This window comes from Chelonoidis abingdonii, chromosome 7 (genome assembly GCF_003597395.2).
Source record: "Chelonoidis abingdonii isolate Lonesome George chromosome 7, CheloAbing_2.0, whole genome shotgun sequence".
Classification (NCBI taxonomy): Eukaryota; Metazoa; Chordata; order Testudines; family Testudinidae; genus Chelonoidis; species Chelonoidis abingdonii.
In genome coordinates this window covers 32,932,276-32,951,132 of record NC_133775.1, presented here as the reverse complement: position 1 = coordinate 32,951,132, position 18,857 = coordinate 32,932,276, and the positions used below count along the sequence as shown (strand labels likewise).

The following is an 18,857-nucleotide window of genomic DNA, read 5'->3' as shown; positions in this document are numbered from 1 at the left end:
ATACGGTACATATTTAAAATAGGTATATTTACAGTTTAAAAAAATAAAAGTCCATGCACAAATGCTCAAGTAATTCCAATTTATCTATGTAATTATCAAGGTACTACTACAAAGGTATCTAGCACGTGTGTTCAGACTCCATGTATTTAAATTTGATGTGAAGTACACACTTGAATAAACAGTCTTTCCAGGTGATCCACATTTTTACAAGCAAATATTTCCATCATCTATTAAAGGTGCAATGCATTTTAAAAATGGTAAGTTGTTTAGCTTTTATATTGTCCTCAAATAAATCTTTTATGAAGGCAAAAACTGACAACATTAATTTTTAAGAAAAAAAGTTTAGTTAAAAGTACTATACTATATTTTTAGACAGAACTTTTAGCTCTGAAACAGGTCTAAAAGGAAGGCATCTGATTTTAAAAGCCCATCACTTTCAGTTTGACAAACAGGGATACAAAAATTAGAATCTCTTTCAATTGCTAAGCTGGACATTAGCTAGCAGCTATGTGTAGGTTTTCTGGGCTAAATTGATAATGGCAGCTATATTACTTAAGAATATTGGTTAGGAAACCTTTTTAACAAAAAACCAAAACACACAGGCATTTAGAAGACCCAATACAAATTATTCTCATCTACATTTTAAGCTACAAATAAGGTATATAGTTTACTATAACAAAACTGCTTCATAAAAGACCATGGTATGTTTACAAATTGTATAAGACAGTAAGTTCTCTCTAAAGTATAGGCAAAAAATGTTCAATAGGTGAACTATTTGCATGAAAAAAAATCAAGGATGGAATTATAAAATTAAGTTAGAGACACCATCAACTTAAATATCAATTCTGTCTGGATATTTTTCCCTGTTATAACATCTAAGATTAAACAAACTGAAAAATGTAGAGAATGTTTCTCCAATCTTTCAGCTTTTCTACTTTGTGCAGTCAGTTTCACTATTTCCTATCTGCCTGGCTCTTTTACAAAGCAACATGGGAAATGTGTAAGTAAAACAAAATTGGCAGAGGTAGTGGGATAAGTAGATGTAGTATATGAAACTCATTTTAATTCCTTTTAAGATGACTAGATTTCAAGCTGATAACACCCTTTTAAACAATACTTTAAATTTAAGAAAAACCACTATAACTGCTTGCCACCTACCTTTGACATTTCTGCCCCTTTCCCCAGATACAGGTTAGAGTAAGAACTAAGTTAAAAATGAGACCTCCTGCTTGGTCAAGCATGTGATTAACAAAGAATTAGCTAAAATTTCACCTGCCCATATGAAGAAGAAAAAAAACTGTTTTATGGCATACAGAGCCTAACGTTTTATTTTTACATATACATTGCACCTTTAACCTACTCAAAACTTCAAAAAGGTTCAAGTTAACCTTTCATAATTATCCAAGAACTTTCCCACCAGCAATTATGCTAGTGTTTACAAGGAAAAAGGCAACTCCTTTTAACCCCTTTTAGACCAAACCTAGTACTTTTATCTTCACCTTTCAAACAAAAGGAGAGATTTAACAAAACCTTTTCAACTAATCTTATATTGCTCTTTACTTCCAAAACAGAGGGTCTCGTACTTCTTCATAAATCAACTTCAAAGTGATTACCAGGCTGATTGACCATGACAGTTTGCTTGGTCAGAAGTACACTGTGATGAACAGTGTATTAGTTTTACAGCTGTGGTCTTGAAAGGGTTTAAAAGAGTGACTAGTGAAAAGAATCTGAAAAGATTCTGTACTTACTCCTCGGCCTCGGCCTCTGCCTGTTGATGGTCCTCCAAAAGCATCATAGCTTCTGCTTCCAAATCCACTTTCAGGATAAGCAGGCGTTCCTCTCCCCCGAGAGCCTACAGGTGCAGGCTTCATATGGGGTGAAGAAAAACTGCTGTAGGAAGAGTAACTCTCTCTTCCTCTGTCCTCCATAAACCCAGGCCTCAATTTTGAACGTGAGTAAGGTGCTTCCCAGCTAGACCCGCCCTGGTTTCTACCTCCGAAAGAGTCAAGGCTATTCCGGTAGGAGCTGTCAAATCGACCACCATAACTACCTCCGAAGCGGCTTTGTTCGGGTTCATTATAACCATAGCCAGATCTGTACAGATCTCGCCCACCCAGAGAAGACCCGGAGTCGTAAGACTCATAAGGTCCAAACCTGGAAAAGTTGCACAGTGGGGAAAAAAAAAAAAAAGTAAGCTTACTAGTGTTATACATTTCAAAAGACAAGTTATCAGTTGACATTTATCAACTAAAATCAATGTATACTATACTGGTTTGTACGGTTGTGTTACTGTTTTTATCTTGATTAGGGCTGGGCAATTCAAGCTGTGACCAGATAGAACACTATCTGAGTCATTTTCTGTACAAACAATTCTAAAGTTCAGTATGTCTGAACTTTGTTCAATTTAATTTCTCAGCAGTATTTACTAAACATCATTTGAGCCCAGCCCTAGTCTCAGGAAAATAATCACCTGTAGAAGCTCACAGGGTAATCAAACTGTTTCTTTTTCAAAGTCATTCCTACATTTTAACAATTAAACAGCATTTAAAATAGCTTAATTTTCAATTGGGAAAATAGGCCAAACTATATTTAGTATTTATAATACAACAGAGGTGATTTTTACACCTCCATAGTTTTACTTTAAAAAACAGAAAAGAAGTACTCATTTGTATTTTTGGACATTCTTCTTATAAAATTTAAAATTTTCCAGTCACAGAGATCATGATCACCAATACCCCTCCATCTTTTACTTGTAGACCATTAAGTCTAGCAACTTCAGCGTTTGGAAAATCTGTACAAATATGTACACATTACACATGGAGATGGTCCATGGGAATCTCAAGGTAGAGTGATAAGTAGCAGAATTCTTTAGTTATTCACTGGGGTTTGTTTTGTTTTTAGTTTTTTGGGGTAGGGAGGAGGCGGGGCAAGGAATCATTATAATCTCTAATCATGTTGTGAAGGGGAGCTCATTAGTCTCCCCAGAGAATTAAAATAGGGCAATTCCACAGAAATAGGGAAAGGCAAGCCCTTTACCAACAGAAATACAAACTAATAAACCGACTCAACTGCTTCCCATGTCTATGGTAACATGAATGCCTTCATTTTAAAGACTTTAGTCTCAGAAGACCCAAAACTACACACAAAATGACATTATTTACAGAAACAGTCCATGCACAATTGCAAGGTTTTATGGCAACAGACATTTTAATGTGTTTCAGGTCTCCAGTCAACCTCAATCATATACAGATTACTAAATGGTAGGTACATCTTATTCCTCGATCTGTGCACAGATTTTAATTGACCATAACATTTATCATTTGCAAATCCTAATATCGCTCAACTAGTAGTCTAACAAAACTGCAAAGTATATTTTCTCTGTTCTCCCTGCTTGCCCAATGACACTGCAATGGTATTTTCTCTATTCTCCCACCTGTCCTTGCCCAACGGCACTGCAATGGCTACATACAGTTTCTATACAGTAGTCCTGCTACCTCCAGTCGAGGATTCAACTGTGCAAATGAGGATACCAACAAGTTACTATATTTTCTTCCAGCTTTATTTTGTCCCAGTTGAAACTAATCTGCACAGGATTTTAAAACCTGAAATAAACCAGTTGGTATATACTGTATGTGTAAATTTAGCCTGAAAGAGTATCAGGAACACTTAAGCATTAAATATGCAACATGGCACCATAAATTTTACTTTTAGACCAATGCATCTTACAAAACAGCCCAGCATACGCAATTTTGGTGTAATTAGTACCTGCCAGTAAAATAATCTGGACATGACTTTAAGTCATAATACCAGTGAACATTCTCATAGTTTACATTAGAATTGAAGAGGTAAACATAGATCCTAAATGTTCCTTGGAAATGGAATGTTGATTCTATTCTTAGATTCAATCTAAAGCACTGAACCAATTAAAACATTTTACCTATAGACTGCTAAATTAAGAGACATTAAATTAAACCGGTCTAAATTTACTGATCAGCCACAGATTGCTGAAAGTCACTAAATACAAAAAGAGCATCATAAGTTTTAGTTAAAAAAAAAGTAAGTATGTTGTTATGATTGCAAGAATTATTCACAAAGGTACTGACTTGGACTATCAAGATGCCAGAGCATAACTTTTACAGTCTTTATTAAACATGAAGAATGGAACTCCATATATATCACACAACATGCCTAAGGAACACTTAAGTTGGAAAAAGATATACTTCAAAATTTTAACTGGATTTGTTAAGTTCTTGAGACAACTGAATGATTATTTTACCTGTTACCACCTCCTCCTCCTCCACCGCCACCTCCTCCTCCATGACTCTCCATTCCGTAAGACTGATTTAGATAAGAGTCCATGGACCTTGGGCCACCATAAGCTCCATGTCCATAGTCACGGTCCATTTCTTAAAAGAACAAGAAAGAAACATGTATTAGAAGTTCTCTTTTATTTTGAGAAACAGGTAAAGTAGAGCTGCATGTTGGTATCCATAGATCTGGTAGAGCATGCAGCTGACATGCAGCTCATCTTTTTGATCGAGATTGTCATTGCATAGTGTCCTTGCTTGCTTACAGCCTGTCAAAGACCAATGCTTGGATGACAGCCGGCTTGACTAGCTAGGTTCACTCTGGGTAAAATGGAATTACTGGTTGTAAAAAATACCTGGAATATGGCATTGACAACCCAATAAAGGTTGGTCCACCCGTCACTTTGAAAAATTCTAAGGAAAACATTTTACAAAATCAAAAAGATGTTAACCCTGTGGACCACAACTTTATCCAGCTCTGGGATTAAGAACCTGTTGTCATAAGAGTAATTTTTAAGTGATCAAGTTCTATGTTGATTGTTAGAGTGACTTCCATATCATATTGTTTGCAAATCAAAATTAATTCTTGCTACCACCAAAAACTTCTGTGATCTGTGTTCTCATTCATCATAATCATTAAAGATTCTGCAAAGAGAAGTGAGCAGAAAGTTTTGTTATGATGACTGGGCATTGTTAATCAGCCTGGGGATACATACATCTGCAGTCTCCCTCAAATATATATTTTTTTCTTATGTTCACAGTGCTTTCCACAAAACGTAAATTTACTTTAAGAAGTGTCTAATCCTTTGGTCACATAATCTTCCAAGTGTGGAGAGATGCAGTGAAGAGTCTTCAGACAGACTGGAACACTGGCGCTAAAAGTGCTGTGGACTTCCCCCATTTTGCTGCCTGATTCAATGTCAATTTCAACTTCAGAAACATCAAGTTAATGTGCTTATTTGGTGTGGTCAAACGCTCATTTGTATGGAATATCCATTCAAAAGAATAAAGGTTTCAAAAATTAAATGTGTAGGGTGACAAAAACATTTACCATAGTGCCGAAACTGATGATATCAAATGCAAGTTATGTCCCACTTTCAACATAATCAGCTGGCTAGCTGACAAATCACCCACAGACTGACCATCACTCCCTGCCTGCGCTACCCAGGAGAGGCCCTCCTTCATGTTTTAAGGTTTATTTAAACAAAGGCAGTGTTTACACAGATATTTCAGCAAGTCTCCCAACAGTGCTTTAGCACTAGTGCAGGTTCACCAATAGAAGCACTAACACTGATTGGGTGATAACATTTATTATATTGCCTCAGGATACCGTGCCCATAATGGTGGGAAAGGTATGATAACACGCAAGTACAACAAGTGTTGGAAGGAAAGCTGTATGTCAATACATTTCCAATGCCAAACTCAGGATCTGGAGTGCACTTAAAAGCTCAAGATAAAAAGCTTTTAATAAAAATCTTCTGCATAAATTTACTTATGCACAGTTTTGTTACTGTTTTAAGAGTTTCCTAGTCTAGCATCTCCCTGTTGGAGGCAGTGAAGTGGTCCACAACTAGGAGGAGCATATGCCTTTTTACAATCCATGGAGTCCCTCCCTCACCCCTGCAGGAGAGGTATGAGTAGTGGGAAAGCAATGGGAAGTTAAGCAGAGAATTACTTGGGGGAGATTGTTAGTCTTGCATCTAGAATGGTGCACTAGTGTCCCTTTTTCTGTTCCTAGAAGGCTAGAATTTTCAAAGGCAGCTCCCCCACTATTGTTAGCTATTGGTATTGAATTCTTGAGTACTAGTCTGCATGTCTGTGCTTGCTAAAACGTTTCTGTCCAGCAGACTTTATATTTCCTGTTCTTTATTTACACACAAATCATTTTGCCTACTTTATTTAAAATCAAGAAGTAATTTAACTATTAACACAACATTTTATTGAACCTTTTCATGTTGGCACTTTTTCATTCCTGCGGGAGGGAGGGGAATTTCAAGAGAGTCAAGACCAGATAAGGATCACTCTGGCTGTTCCCCACCCTACCACAACAGGGCCAAATGCATAATTAAGTTCCCTCTAAGCTGTGCGGCCACGCAGCTGCCTATTAAGCACCGTGCAAGCGGTCAGTGCTGCAGTGGGAAGAGATGCCTCCCCCCAAGTCCCAGATCTGCTGCAACGCCTCTCCCCCAGGCCCAACCCAGCCCCAAACTTGCTGTGGCCAGGGGACCAGCACCCCTCTGCTGGCCCCAAACCTGCACAGCAAGGGGACAGGCACCACTCCCCCAGCCCAGACCGGACCTGCCACAGCTGGGGGAGAAGTGCTTATCCCACCCAGTCCAGGTGCTTCCATGGGGAAAGAAAACAGGTGGTGGGGTCCTCTCTCCACTGTCACCATGAGGAATTCCACCGCACCCCAAACCCCTCATCCCCAGTCTCATCCCAGACCCTGCACCCCCAATCGGATCCCTCACCTGCCCCTGCACCCCAACCCTCTGCCCCAGCCCTGAGCCCCCATCACACACTCTGAACCCCTTGACCCCACCCTGCCACATGAATTTTGTTATGTGCACCAAAATGGAGGTAATGTGTCACCTTCATATTGGTGCACACAACAAAATCCATTCTGCACAGGGGTGGGAAAAATTAGAGGGAACATTGATGCATGTGTGTGATAGGGGACAAAGGAGGGAGGGCCAAGCTGAGGCAAAAATCAATGCTCCTAGGACAGCACAAGTTATATGTAAACTTTTTTTAAAAGTTAATGAAAACCCTGTAATAAAGCAGTATTCCAGAATACCACTGAAAACTGAGCTGATGTTATTCTTTCAGATTATTAATTTATTTTAAAGCTCCTTAGAAAAGTTAGCCTTTCTGACTTAACACCTGAAAAAAATACCTAAACACGTTTCAACTTGAAATTGCTATTCCATTATTTTCTGGGGCTTTTTTTTTTTTAAACAAACACCCACAAATCTGCTGAGCTAATAAAAAGCTTAAGAGTCTGTGAATGCCCAACTAACGTCATCCCTAACAGAAGCTTGCCCTTTCAAAGCATTCAACATAAAATTAGGAACTACTATAAATATATTTAGAACCAAAAGGACCAGCATAATTTTCAAGCACAGATAACTAAAGAATAAAGTCAAAAGAATGAATAAGAAACAGAGACAGAAAAAGAAAGTTCTTGCTAACACTGATTTGAAACAGCTAATGCAAAAGAAAAACCTTTTTGTGAATAATTTCCATGCCATCTTTAAAGAAACTATCTTTAAAAGGAAAGTTTAAAAATCTAAGCTAAGGTATTCCTCTTGACTGACAATTCCTGTATGCAGTGTTGCTGTAGCTGTATTGGTCACCAAATATTAGAGGGGCAAGGTGGGTGAGGTAATATTTACTGGAGCAACTTCTGTCCATTTCAGATGGCAAAATTCAATATCTTACCATTTTACAACCAGAATTGCCTATAGTAATCTTAAGTCTTGGTTGTGCAACAATAAGTCAAACGTTTTCTGGCAAAAATTGTGTGTTAAAGTTGACTATGTCCCTTTTAAGGCCCCTGTCCCACAATTAGATCCAGAAAGTCACACCTCTGTGCATAAAGAGCCCCACTCAAGTCAATGCCTCATCTATTCATATAGATGAATTTATGAAATGAGGATTTATGTGCACATAAAACATTTAGGAACTGAGTTATATGTACTGACATGAGCATATTTAAAATGTGTAACAAGTAACATTCAGGTATGTTCTAGAACATGTATGCACCTAGTTCATTTTCTTTCCAGATTAAAATTAAATTGATTACAGCAGTTTATAGTAAATTAATGTAAATACATAGTTTTAGGTAATTTATTCCACAAAGCACTCCAAGTTTTTACTGTCCCTTCCCAATTTCAGACCAAGCTATAGGTCCTAGAAGAGTTACAGCAGTCACCAGGCACCCTTTAAAAAGTGCTTAGAACTGGCTAAAAAAATTCCATCAGACAGAAACTTGCCAAAAACTCAAGCCAGAGTTAATTGAGGAAAAGGTAAAAGTCCATTTACTGTACTAATATGCAGTGTGTGTCCTCTATTGCCACCTACTGGACATTTACAATATAACTTTCAATCCACACTGCTTGTAGGGTAGAATTGAACCAATCAGGATGTAACAATGGGTTACACATCTCCTTCTACAGCACACATGATAAGGATTAAGGTCTGATCCTATACAGTGTGTCTGGCATCACAACTCATTTCTTTTAGTACTTTTTAAAAGTGTTCTCTTTTATTTTAACTAATGTAAAGTGAAGCTATTTTAGAAGCACCTTAAAGTTACATTCTAATGATATGATATACACAACTGCCCTTCATTCAGAGAGAAAACTGATTTTGGATTCATTTTAATAATGATAAATAATACCAACCAGATCTTTCACAGTGTTTTTCAGCAGACAGGTTTTAGAGTCATCCCATTTGGTTAATGAGTTTACTGAATGTTTCAATATTTTAAATGCCCATATAAAAATTGCATTTTTCATTCCAGTCTCTTCCACGGACAATGCACTTTCCACTAAAAAGCTGAAAATTACTAAGGATGGGCATTTTAACTTAATATCAAGATGAAAGATTTTAAACGGGTTATTTTGGCTTCTATAAAAGACAATCAAACTTTGGATTTATTGGGAATACATTCAGCCAAAGGCTGAAAGACCACACCATAGGAACTGCCACGCTGAGGTCTAGTATTCTGTTTCAGATAGTGGCTATTTAGAAGTGCTGACAAAAAATCCTATAGGGAACAATTATGAAATGATCTGCCTATTGGGGGAATCAACTTTAAATTCCCAGTCTTTTAGTGGATGTTTATGTACTGAAGCATTAGGATTTAGAAGACCTAATTCTTTTTTAAAAGCCATTCTAATGTAAGGGTGGATACAGTTAATGAGAATACTGCTGTTTCACCCTTTTTTGAATCATTGTATCATCCTTGTAGTTCTCCTAGAAATGAATTCCATACATAAAGCTGTGAGTCTGTCATGGAAGTCAGGGATTCCATGACTTTCTGGGACCTCCATGACTTCTGCAACTGCAGGGTGGCTGATCCCAGAGCTGCTGGGGCAGTCCGGGGGCCAGCCACTGCTCCTGCAGACCCAAGCAGCTTTCCCCAGGGGATGCCAAAGCAGGAGCAGTGAGTGTGCCCCGGGCCACTCCACCCCCTAACCCCCCTTTCCCCAGAGCAGGCGTGGCACCCTGGAGCCCCCTAGACGCACCTAAGAGTTAGTCAGGGGCGTTTACAGTACAAGTCATGAACAGGTCACAGGCCATGAATTTTGTTTAGTGCCCAGGACCTGTCCATGACTTGTACTAAAAATACCTGTGACTAAACGTAGCCTTAATTATGCATCATGTTAACATTTATTACTTTTACCACTTAAATCTGTGGCCTCATTTTTAAAATCGTTTTCCATAAAACAAGAACAATTTGCCTTCTCTGAACCATTTATTATTTCAGACTCCTTTCAAGTCCCTTCTTACTCAAGTCATCTCTAAACTACGCAATCCCAATCTTTACTCATATGGAAGTTCTTCCAGGCCTGCTCTATTTCTACTATATCATTTGTGATATAGAGTAACAAGAAGTGAGCACAGTATTCCAAGAAAAAGCATTCTATTTTCTTCATTATTTTCCATCCCATTCTTTGCATAACTCAACATTTTATTCCTCCCCCCCTTTTTTTTTTGAACGAGCAGAGGTTTGTATTGATATGTCCAGGCAGACATGCAACTCCTTTTCATGGTTTTTTATTACAATTAATCTAGATCCAGATCATGTGTACAGCCAGCGCATGTTATACTCATTCAAGCAAATAACCTTGTTATTATCACCAGCGGCTTCTCAGACAGATCGCTTTGGACTGGATTTGCTGCTCACACTTGAAACTGACCCGCAGTGTACAGTCACACCATCTCGCAAGGAAGTGTCTGGGGAGCTGCAGCTGGGACGGGTGGGCCAGCGTGAATGCCCTGGTGCTGGGCTGCCACGAGGCAACTATTGCTCCTGTCACAAGCTCGCACCAAGGGCCCTTCACTCCCCTCCGGCGCGACCTCTACCTACGCCGGGCGCGTACCCCCCACCCACTGCGCCGAGGCTGCTTCTCGGGGCCCGCTCCCTGCTCCCCGGGCACAGACCGCGCCGCTGCCCCAGGCCGGGAGGTGGAGCCGGGGCCGCCCGTTCCCGCTGTACGACACAAAGCGGACGCTGCTATTTTAAGAGAGAAGCGGGTCCCGAGGAGGCAGCAGCGGCCGGACTCTCCCCTCGCTCGGGGGGCGCCCTCACCTTCCCCATAATCCATGACAACGGCGGCGGTGCCCTGTATCCGGGCTCGGCGGGGGCCTCCTTGGGACCACGAAAGCAGCGACTCTAGCGTCTCTCAATGGCGCCTTCTACCAGAACGAGGCTGGGCGGGGCACGGGAGCGACCGCACACAGACGTCGGTCCTGGATTGGTCACGTTAGTGGCGTCACGTGACGAACTGTGGGCGTGAAGACCATCGAGAGGGCATAGAAATGACAGACAACGCAGGGGGGGAAGAGCGGTGGGTGCCGCCATATCTGCTTCGGGCATCGTTTTTTAGGGCCATGTAGGTCACCGGCTGACTAGTCGGCGGTCGTCTTGGTTTCTGGTGGCGGCCATTTTTGAGTCTGGCATATAGCCGGAGCGCAGGTCTTTGTTTATTAAACCACTTTTAAATGCAATACAATGGCGTGGTTAACTTTTTGTAGTTTAAGGTATCCAGCCCAAGGAAGGTAGCTGTATTTAATAAAAAATAAATAGGGTTGTGCGTGCCTTTTAATTTCCATCCTTATAAAGCTTGACATTAATCACACATAATCATTTAATAAACAAGCAGTGCATCAGTCACCATTTTCTAACATAACTTACATTTACTCAAGTCCTTAATGTTTACATTTGTTAAGTTATATAATTCCTTAAATAAATACATATATAATGTATCCTCTTGGTTAACAAAAAGAAGTATCAAATTTAGTGTACAGGCTAGATTTAGTTGCTAACCAGTGATCAACCATTTTAGAAAATGACTAACCAGTACAAATGCAAAACAAGATTAAAATTGATTTAAATAAAATTCACGCTGATTTAAATCAGTATACACTGATTCTCTTGCTCACTCCCTGAAACTGAAGGAGACAGTCAGTCCCGTGTTGAAGAACTGCAGAGCTGTTTGGACAGTGGAGTGCTTATTTACCTAATATCTCCATCTCATATACTGAACCCAATGTTTTTCAACACCGACTTGTCTATGAACCCAAGGCAAGTTACTCTAGCGTATTACAGGAGAGAGGAAGATGAGACTAACCCACAACCAGGCTCCTTTTTTTGTCCTAAACCAAAAACTAGGTTTTAAAGCAACTGTAAGTATGTTTTCTACCCTCAATCTCTGCATGGAGGCAATTGAGAATACTCCTGATCTTGATCTTTAGAAATGGTGGACTGAGAGGGTTACACACTATAGCTTTTCTTGTAGAGCAATCCTGTTCTAAAAATCTAACCTCCTTTCTCACCCCTGCAGAGGTGTGCGCAGAGAGGATGAAAATTTTCTTCCAAATGGAGCCTTCACCTTGGCTCTATCACAGAGTTCTCAGCCAAAGATACATTATTCTCAGGGAGAGCCAAGTATACAGCATGCAGTCTGTGTACATATCCCTTTGCACATGCAGCCCTATACAAGCAAAATATTTTTTGTATTACTTATTACTATTACTAATGTATGTAAAGGATAGAAATAATATGTAGGTTTAAACCTTTTTGATAAATTAAGCACAAATACATTGTGCACATCCATTATATTTTTTTGTGTGCACAGTGATTTCATGTGTAGAATCATACACACATATGAAGACCTCATTGAAAATTTGTCCCTAAAACATCACTACCTAAAACTCAACATACAGTTCAGGATGCTAAAGAATTCACTGAGTACATACAGTGAATCCCCACCAATTTTCCAATGAGCCTGACTGGGCAATTGGAGATGCCTATGTAATGTCAAAAAAGACATCAAGAGGAGAAAAGAACAGGAGTACTTGTGGCACCTTAGAGAAAGTAACTGCTCAATATAGGTAGCTTTATGGTCGCATAATCCAGAAAGGTTGCATAGCTCCTGTCGATCAATAGGTGCACAAATCATTTTCCTATGAATAAAGTATTTGAGGACTAATATAACTAAAATAAAGTTTCTAGTTTCCACGCGGAAGGGCATAAAATGGACTCCATAAACACCTGATGAAGTAGAAGCAGACTACACAACAGCCTATTACAATCATTCCTTTACCATGTAATCCTATAGTTGGGAGTATTCCATTTAACAGCAGACAATGGCCCAGATCCTCTGGACTGACTAAGCTGTGTTCTGCACAAGTCTGGAAGGAACAGAAATAGAACTGAGACACCTCTATGGCTCATCAATCCTGCGGTAAAGTGGCCTTGGTACAAGACAGAATAGACTTTCTGCAAATATTTTCCATTGTTGTCTTAAAAGACACTGTCTCTGAACATTCCACTGACAAACTTATGTGCTAGAATACACTGGACAATTAACACAAAATGGACACAAACAGTAAATGAAATTCTACTTAACATTCATAGAAATAAATTCGCAATGTCCACCTAGTTCTATTATGTTAATTTCCCTGCTATCTTCTAGCACAAGGGTGGGCAACCTTTCAGAAGTGGTGTGCCAAGTCTTCATTTATTCACTCTAATTTAAGGCTTTGTGTGCCAGCAATACCTTTTAACATTTTTAGAAGGTCTCTTTCTATAAGTCTATAATATATAACTAAACTATTGTTGTATGTCAAGTAAATAAGGTTTTTAAAATGTTTAAGAAGCTTCATTTAAAATTAAATTAAAATGTAGAGCCCCCCAGACTGGTGGGCAGGACCTGGGCCGTGTGAGTGCCACTGAAAATCAGTTCGTGTGTGGCCTTCGGCACACGTGCTATAGACTGCCTACCCCTGTTCTAGCACCTCTTCACTCAAATCTAGTCTCCATTGACAAGAGCACATAATTCTCTGCTGTTTGCTATTGAGATTCATGAGATCCCTATCCAGCATAGGAAAATTCAATTCCAAAAGGATAGAAGTAACCCACAGAGACAATCAACATCATACAAAATATGTCTATAGTGCAAGGGTAGGCAACCTATGGCACAGGTGCTGAAGGCGGCACGCGAGCTGATTTTCAGTGGCACTCACACTGCCCGGTCCTGGTCACCGGTCTAGGGGGCTCTGCATTTTAATTTAATTTTAAATGAAGCTTCCTAAACATTTTAAAAACCTTATTTACTTTACATACCGGTATAGTTTAGTTATATATTATAGACTTATAGAAAGAGACCTTCTAAAAATGTTAAAATGTATTACTGGCACGCAAAACCTTAAATTAGAATGAATAAATGAAAACTTGGCACACCACTTCTGAAAGGTTGCCGACCCCTGCTATAGAGCCTGATCCAAAGGCCACTGAAGTCAGTAGAAAGATTCCCATTGACTTCACTGAGCTTTGAATGAGGCCCATCCAAAAAAAGATTAAAAGTTCAGCATAATTTAAATATAAAACACAAAGTTCTGACTAGAATTATTGCTATATACATTGGGGTCATTTTACATTATAAAACGATTACTGACAGATGAAGAGACTGTCTTGGGGACAGTGATATGTCTCATTAGTAACACACTGAAGGGATATATGACACAAAAAAAAATGAACACAGAACAGTAACACAGAGGTGCTTTGAGCACTGAGCATTGCCCCCAATAAGCTTGGGACTTAGAAAATGATAGAGTGTGCTAAGAAACTGGACCTGAAGGAGATTGAAGGTGCAGCAGGCGTAGCACACAAGTCTTTCAATTCAAGATAAACAGGCCAATACAAGTGTAGCCTTAATTAAGATCAATTGGCTGCTGTTGGTTTGACTCTTTTTAAAACAAAGGCTCCTTTTTTAACTCCCTGCAGGATTCCCAAAAGTGAAAAACAAAGCAAAGAAAAACAAATGGAGAGACAAAAGGGGAGCGAGAATAGAATAGTACTGTGCTTTATGATCCAAAACGTGAATGTTTTGGCTAAGCACAGAATCCCCCTAAGAATTCTTATCCTGTTCTTGAATTTATGTTCTATTCCATCCTTTATTTTACTGGCGTTTTTGTCAATTATTTTGAGCAGTCCATGAATAAGAAAATGATTGGTCGTCTAGTCAAGCATCATTAGAAGCAGTGAGACTATTATAAAAATCTCTCTCTTTTGTAGTTTGATAGTATCACTACCCAGATTTTCTCTCTGTTTTGGATGCCGTGTTTTTTGTTACTTTCTGTACATTCAGAATATTGCCTAAAAACTGAGGAAAATTTGCAAAAAGTTTCTACTGTTGGGTCAGCTCCACTGGTATTAGCAATGTTGGGAGCCCTCCTGTGGACAAGTCATCAGAGTTTTAAGCATTGTGGGCTTGATCTAAAGCCCAGTGAAGACAATGAAAGTCTTTCCACTGATTTTCATGGACTTTGGTTCAAGGCCCTGTGTCTTCTAACCCTATTTAGAGCAGGTTTAATTGACAAAAAGATTTCCAGGCCTCTCTCTCTATTCCCAGGGCCCAGTGCTGCTAACACCAGTGGATTTGAGTGACATTAACAAAGGGCTCTTTCATTTAACACTTTTAGGAGACCAACCACTTTGATTTCTTCTCTCACATTTCAATACAATATTCTGGGGGGTGCGGGGGAGAACTGGAATCATTCTTATTTCTAGAATTTGAAATGTAATTCCTTCATTACAATTATATATAAGCAGACCCTGATTCTTCAAGCAGGCAGACCGATACAACCATCCAAAGCCCACTGACTTCAGTGGGCCCAGATGCACATGTGGCTCTAATTTCAAGATTGAGCAGAACCATAGCCTGGCATTTCCTAGACTGCTATATTACTGCCTTTGCACTACATTCAAAAAACTAAATCAGACACTAGAGTGGGAGGGAAGGGTGAAACCCAGTCTGTGATGGGATGGCCACACAGCACATAGTGTGGGATGGCCAAAATCAAACCCACAGGAGGTAGACAGAGAGCTCAGTAAATTCCATGAGCTTTTCCTTCCCATGCTCCCCTCTTGAGGAGGAGGGTTGGGAGTGTAAGACCCACAGAACCCAGGGATCCTCTGGGAACTATTGCACACAGCACCACAGTTCCTGAAACTTTCGCCCTGCTCCTTCCCTGACAACACAGTTCCTCAGAAATAAATAAACAGCATTCATAAATCAGAAGAATAATTTGAAAGAACACTTAATATAACAATAGTGAAATATACTAGGGTGGCAGTCAGAGTTATTTTATTCACCAGTTCAATTTTGATATGTTTTGCAGTATGTGATTGGCAATATATATATACGGAATGAAGACTTAATAATCTCACCTCCCTAGAACATGAAGATCTCTGCACGGCAGCATATCAGTAACCACCAAATTACCAATGAAGTAGAATACTTTTTCAACATGCAAATACCTCATTAATTAGGCTACGATTTAGTCACAGGTATTTTTAGTAAAATTCATGGACAGGTCACAGGCAATAAAAAAAATTCATGGACCATGACCTGTCCATGACTTTTACAAAAATATCTGTGATTAAATCAAGGGAGGTGGTGCTGGAGGGCAACATCCAGGGGGCTGCTGCTGGGAGGACGCTGGAGAAGGGGACACCCGGGGCCAGTGGCACCAGCTCCCAGGAGCTGCAAACCACAGCTACTTCGGCCAGTTGCCCAGGGACCAATGCCCTGAGCTACAGACTGCGGTTGCTCCGACTGGCCTCCCAAGGACTGCTGCCCGGGGCCATGGACCTTGGCTGCCCCAGGACCACTGCTGGGGGCTGCCGGAGCAGCTGCTGGTGTGGCTGTCCCCAGAGCCACTCCAGCAGTGGTTGGTGTGGATGTCCCCAGAGCCTACTTAGGTGGCCCTGGGGTCAGCCACACTGGTCCCCTACAGAAGTCATGGAGGTCACAGAAAGTAACAGAATCCATAACTTCTGCAATATCTGTGACAGACGTGGAGCCCTACTCATTAACAATTATGCTTACTGCTTTTTAGATTTACAACTGGCCTTCGTTTTCCACAATCTGGATGTCAACTGCAGTTATCTGATCTGTAGATCAAAGTGCCTTTTCAGATGTACAGGACTCTGGCTGGACTGTATGCCTTGGCTACCCCTCTTCCCTCCATGGTGGACCAGGGAGAGAAAAAGGGATCCTAGCTGTATTGCTGTCCTAAGCAAATATAGGATTTGGAATCCTGCCATTGCTCCTTATTCTCTTCCTAGCAGCCACCCACCAGTGCCTTGTATCATTTTTTCTTTCAGTTTGATGTTACAATTTCTGCTGAGTCATATGCAGGGGAAGCCTCACTTCTTTCCTAGGAAAAATGCAAGTGGTGAACTAATAAATAAAATGCATTTATGTATAATATATATTTTCACATGGGATTTTTGTGGTTTGTTTAATATACTTGTCCAATTTAAAAAAAAAAAAACTCCTTAAAACAGTGGTACTGGCTGGGATACAACTGGGAGTGATGACAGTAGAGACCAATACATAGGCCAGAGTAAGACCTGAGGGAACATGTCTCCCTTTAGTGGCTAGCACCAAGGATACAAGTCTCCTAAATACTCATAACTAGGACTCCGTGTTTGTCACAGAGGTTGCAGAAGTTATGGATTCCGTAACTTCCTGCGATCTCCATGACTTCTGCAGTGGTCAGTGTGGCTGATCCCAGAGCCACTCAAGCTCAGGCGGCCCTGGGGACAGCCACACCGGCTGCTGCTGGAGGCGTTCTGCAGCCAGCCACTCAGGCAGCGCCGCAGCCAGCCACACCTGCAGCAGCCCGGGGCTAGCCATACCGGCCGCTGCTCTGGTGGCTCTGGGCAGCTGGCCCCGGGAACTGCCCAAGCAACGACCATGTGGCTGGCCCCAGAGACTGCCTAAGCAGTGGTCCCAGGGGTGATGGGAGCAACTGCAGCTCAGTGGCTCCTGGCAGTAGTACTGGGGCAGCCAGAGCAGTGGCTGGCCCCCCAGGGCTTCTCCTCCTTCTCCCTCCCCCCTGCCAGCTGGTGCCATGGGCTTCCCCACCCCAAGATTAAATCAGGGCTATTTATGGTATAAGTCATGGCAGGGCCAGCTCCAGCTTTCTTGCTGCTCCAAGCAGCGAAGTGAAATGAAAAAAAAGATAAAGTGGATTGACGGCACTTCAGCGCCAGCTCAATCATGCCACTTCATTCTTTGGTGGCAATTTGGCGGCAGGTCCTTCATTCCCTCTCTTCCTCTTCAGCGGCAGTTCGGCAGCAGCTCAAAGAGGAAGAAAGGGACTGAGGGACCCGCTGCCGAATTGCCGCCAAAGACCTCAACCTGCCGCCCCAAGCACCTACTTCCTTCGCTGCTGCCTGGAGCCAGCACTGAATTATGGACAGATCATGGGCTGTGATTTTTTGTTTCTTGCCTGTGACCTGTCCATGACTTTTGCTAAAAATATCTGTGATTATATCATAGCCTTGCTAATGAAGTTATTTGTTTAGCTCACGTAGTAGAGGCTTCTGCTTTTGCTACTGAAGAGCCTGGGTTTCCACCCTGCTGCTGAACATCGTGTCTGTGTATATAAAAAAACCTTGAGTTTGCTACAGGAGGACAGAAAGAGAAGAATGCAGCCTTCCTGAGGAAAGGGGGCTGTTTCTCAGGGAACATGCTACTCCAAAGACAAAAGTCTCTTCCCATACCAGTTGGTCTGGGTGGAGCAGAAGCAACCTATCACAGGCAGCTTTGCTCAATCTACTGTTCTGCCTTGGTTCTCTACCTATTCAACACTGCATGGCAGTGTCCCTGTTACCCTCTTAGTCTGTGTTTTGGGGGAAGGAGGAGGGCAGAGGCATGCTTCCTAACTCTGCTCTCTGTTAATCACTTCTCCATTTCAGACTTTTCTCCATATTGACCTAAGTTGAAAAGTAATTGGAATGCAGTATTGCCAACACACAGCATTCAAGAATTATGAGTCAGGGTCCTGACAATTATGAAATTGGCTTAAAAACCATGAATTTTTTAAATGTTATTTTTATTTGCATTCTAATGTCTAAGCCATTAGGATGCACTTGAGTGAAATTTTCAAGCTTTTCTCTGCAGCCATGAGGGCTATAAACTTTTTTAAGCTGAAATTCTCTTTCAGGGTTTGTCTACACTATCAAGTTTTGTCACCAAAACTGCCTTTTGGCGACAAAACAGTGAGTGCGTACACACTGTGATGCGACTTTTGTCAGGAAAAATGCCCGGGTTTGGCGACAAAATACTTCCACCCCTACGAGAGACTTTTTTTCTTTTCCCTTCCCTTTATTATCGACAAAGAGCCAGTGTAGACACCATGCATGCTTTAATCGCTTTATCTGGGCTCCTGGAAGTGTCCCACAATGCCCATCCTGACCGCTCTGGTCAGTAGTTTGAACTCTGCTGCCCTGCAGCCAAGTAA

At 40.9% G+C, this 18,857-nt stretch overlaps 1 protein-coding gene across 2 annotated transcripts in view; it reads right to left on the bottom strand.

The window, feature by feature from the left end:
* ZNF326 (zinc finger protein 326) overlaps positions 1 to 10,776 on the bottom strand; it is a 38,566-nt gene extending 27,790 nt beyond the window's left edge. Inside the window, exons 1-3 of one of the 2 annotated variants that reach the window (XM_032778538.2) lie at positions 10,627 to 10,774; positions 4,277 to 4,406; positions 1,749 to 2,154 (exon numbers count right to left, since the gene is read on the bottom strand). In XM_032778538.2, coding sequence (XP_032634429.1) covers positions 1,749 to 2,154; positions 4,277 to 4,406; positions 10,627 to 10,642 — 552 coding nt within the window. In that variant the 5' untranslated portion in view covers positions 10,643 to 10,774. Of the gene's footprint in view, positions 1 to 1,748; positions 2,155 to 4,276; positions 4,407 to 10,626 lie in introns of both variants that reach the window. The other variant, XM_075067784.1, reaches the window with a different exon arrangement.
* Between the last annotated feature and the right edge of the window lie 8,081 nt (positions 10,777 to 18,857).